The 2,903-nt window shown below is 41.9% G+C and overlaps 1 protein-coding gene across 1 annotated transcript; it reads left to right on the top strand.

Moving 5' to 3' along the window:
- The first annotated feature begins 381 nt into the window (after window positions 1–381).
- On the top strand, window positions 382–2,147 carry GPR63 (G protein-coupled receptor 63). Its single transcript, XM_090280558.1, has one exon. It carries the CDS (start codon window positions 451–453, stop codon window positions 1,708–1,710), a length of 1,260 nt encoding a protein of 419 aa, XP_090136684.1. The 5' UTR covers window positions 382–450; the 3' UTR covers window positions 1,711–2,147.
- Window positions 2,148–2,903: the final 756 nt, after the last annotated feature.

Raw genomic sequence — 2,903 nt, 5'->3', positions numbered from 1 at the left:
AAGGCCATGCTGCTACTGGAAATTTAAAAGAAAATTTTAAAATAAGGTAACTTTTGACTTTGGAGCAGTAATACATTTTGATTCTTTTCACTTTCACTTCATATGTAAACTTTCCACCGTGATTGACTAAAAATAAAACAACAGAACAACAATATGTTAGTGCTGCCTTTGCTAGAGACAGAAATATTTTAAGGGGTTAAAAGTAGCCAAACTGATTCTTTATGATGAAAGTTAGAAAGTCAGATGTTTTTTACAAAGCTTATTTCTCATTTACTTTTTGTGTTTGGGGCTTATTTTCAGGCAAAAGGACTCCTGTGGAAGATGGAAGTCTTTGTTTATTTTCCAGGATGTGTTTCCAAGTCCATCCATGAAACGTGATACTGCTGCTCGGTGTTGAAATGCTTGAAGAACACCCTCTCACCTGCCAGCGCCTTCTGTCCTACTGAAACCATGGTCTTCTCTGCAGTGTTGACCGCGTCCCATACTGGGACAACCAACACCACGTTTGTAATCTATGAAAACACGTACGTGAATATTACGGTCCCTCCACCATTCCAGCATCCTGGCGTGGGTCCACTGCTGAGATACAGTTTTGAAACCATGGCTCCCACGGGGATGAGTTCCTTGACAGTGAATAGGACAGCTGTACCACCAACACCAGCAGTTTATAGGAGCCTAAACTTGCCTCTCCAAATCATTCTTTCTGCTATAATGATATTTATTCTGTTTGTGTCTTTTCTTGGGAACTTGGTGGTTTGCCTCATGGTTTACCAAAAAGCTGCTATGCGATCTGCCATTAACATCCTCCTTGCCAGCTTGGCGTTTGCAGACATGTTGCTGGCAGTGCTGAACATGCCCTTTGCCTTGGTAACTATTCTTACTACCAGATGGATTTTTGGGAAATTCTTTTGCAGGGTATCTGCTATGTTTTTCTGGTTGTTTGTGATTGAGGGAGTAGCCATCCTGCTCATCATTAGCATTGATAGGTTCCTCATTATAGTCCAGAGGCAAGATAAGCTAAATCCTTATAGGGCTAAAGTTCTGATTGCAGTATCTTGGGCGACTTCCTTTTGTATAGCTTTCCCTTTGGCTGTAGGAAACCCTGACCTGCAGATCCCTTCCCGAGCCCCACAGTGCGTGTTTGGGTACTCAACCAATCCAGGATACCAGGCTTATGTGATTTTGATTTCTCTTACTTCTTTCTTCATACCCTTCTTGGTGATACTCTGCTCGTTCATGGGCATACTCAACACTCTTCGGCACAATGCCTTGAGGATCCATAGCTACCCTGAGGGTATTTGCCTCAGCCAGGCCAGCAAACTGGGTCTCATGAGTCTACAGAGACCCTTCCAGATGAGCATTGACATGGGCTTTAAAACACGTGCCTTCACCACCATTTTGATTCTCTTTGCTGTCTTCATCGTGTGCTGGGCCCCATTCACCACCTACAGCCTTGTGGCAACATTCAGTAAGCACTTTTACTATAAGCACAACTTTTTTGAGATTAGCACCTGGCTGCTTTGGCTCTGCTACCTCAAGTCTGCATTGAACCCATTGATTTACTACTGGAGGATTAAGAAATTCCACGATGCCTGCCTGGACATGATGCCCAAGTCCTTCAAGTTTTTGCCGCGGCTCCCTGGTCACACAAGGCGCCGGATTCGCCCCAGTGCTGTCTACGTGTGTGGGGAACATCGGACGGTGGTGTGAACACTGGGACTGCCTGACATTCTGTGTGACGGGTGCTCTTCACCTGACTCTGAATTTTCTTTCCCACTGCTTTTCCACTTAACATTTTATTGTGTTTTATAGGTGCGTGTGTAAGAGTGTGTGTGCAGTGTAAAGAAAGAATGGTGACTAGTTATAAATCTGTTACCAAGGAGCACAAAAGGGAAGTGATCACAAATGTTACCTCCAGGATTCAAGAGAAATCCTCGATTTAGGGTCGAGACTTGGATTTTTGTTTCTTTGGTTGGTTTCGTTTTGGAAGTAGGAATCAGGATTGTGCTTTATTGAGCCTGCAGTTACACTGAATTGTAGGTGGTTTGTATGCTGCTCAGGTGTCCTTAGTTGAGTTTATTAATTCCTTTTCTTCTGGAAGACACTGCTGCTCTTTGCCATCTTATTGGAGCCAAGAACCACATACATCTCAGTACATAAACATTTACTTTTATTTAAAAAAATAACCCAAGGGGGTGACATTTCGAAGGTCATTTAATATTTGCTTTGGTGCACTTTAAGAAACAATGTACAAACTAATTCAGTCATGTTTTTCAGAACTGTTTTTATACGTGACATTTTGAGCTTTAGGAAATTTTGCATTATCATTTCTAAGAAGATAGTTTTTAAAAAATGTTTTATCTGCATGTGCAGTTTTAAAGGAGAGAACATAGAAATGTAGAAATTTTTCTAAGCATAATAGTGATTCTTTAGAGCAGTAGGGCAAAGTCAAGGAGACAGAGGACCCTTGCGAATTTCAATAGGATATGATATGGGGTGGCTGTTGTGGGCTGAGGTGGTCCCTTTTTCACTCAAGGACTCTCACTGAATCTAGCAGGGAGAAGACCCTACCACTTATTGGACGCCTACCATGCGCCAGGCACTGCACATTGTTTTAGCCTCACAGTATCCTGTGAGGTAGGTATTATTTCTTCCTTTTTACAGGTGAAGAAAGCAAGTGTCAGAGACCAAGATTCTGCCCAAGGTTAGTGCCAGAGTCCCAAGGCTGTGCTGTTTCACTGCTTAGGTGTTTCAGAGTCAAGAGAGAACTTTGTATATCCTTTTGTTTTTTAAGACTATAAAACCTTTTCAAAAATAACTTCATTTTTTAATTACCAGAAGAAATGCAAAACCATTGCAGAAAGTCTGGGGAATATAAGAATAAAATAAAATCATTCCCACCC

This window comes from Furipterus horrens, unplaced genomic scaffold (assembly GCF_987537825.1).
Source record: "Furipterus horrens unplaced genomic scaffold, mFurHor1.1.pri manual_scaffold_6, whole genome shotgun sequence".
Classification (NCBI taxonomy): domain Eukaryota; kingdom Metazoa; phylum Chordata; class Mammalia; order Chiroptera; family Furipteridae; genus Furipterus; species Furipterus horrens.
Note: the sequence above shows the minus strand (reverse complement) of the source record. Positions and strands in the feature narration are given on the sequence as shown.

Excerpts from the sequence above, each read along its gene's own strand:
- GPR63 (XM_090280558.1), top strand. The coding sequence starts at position 451 with ATGGTCTTCTCTGCAGTGTTGACCGCGTCCCATACTGGGACAACCAAC.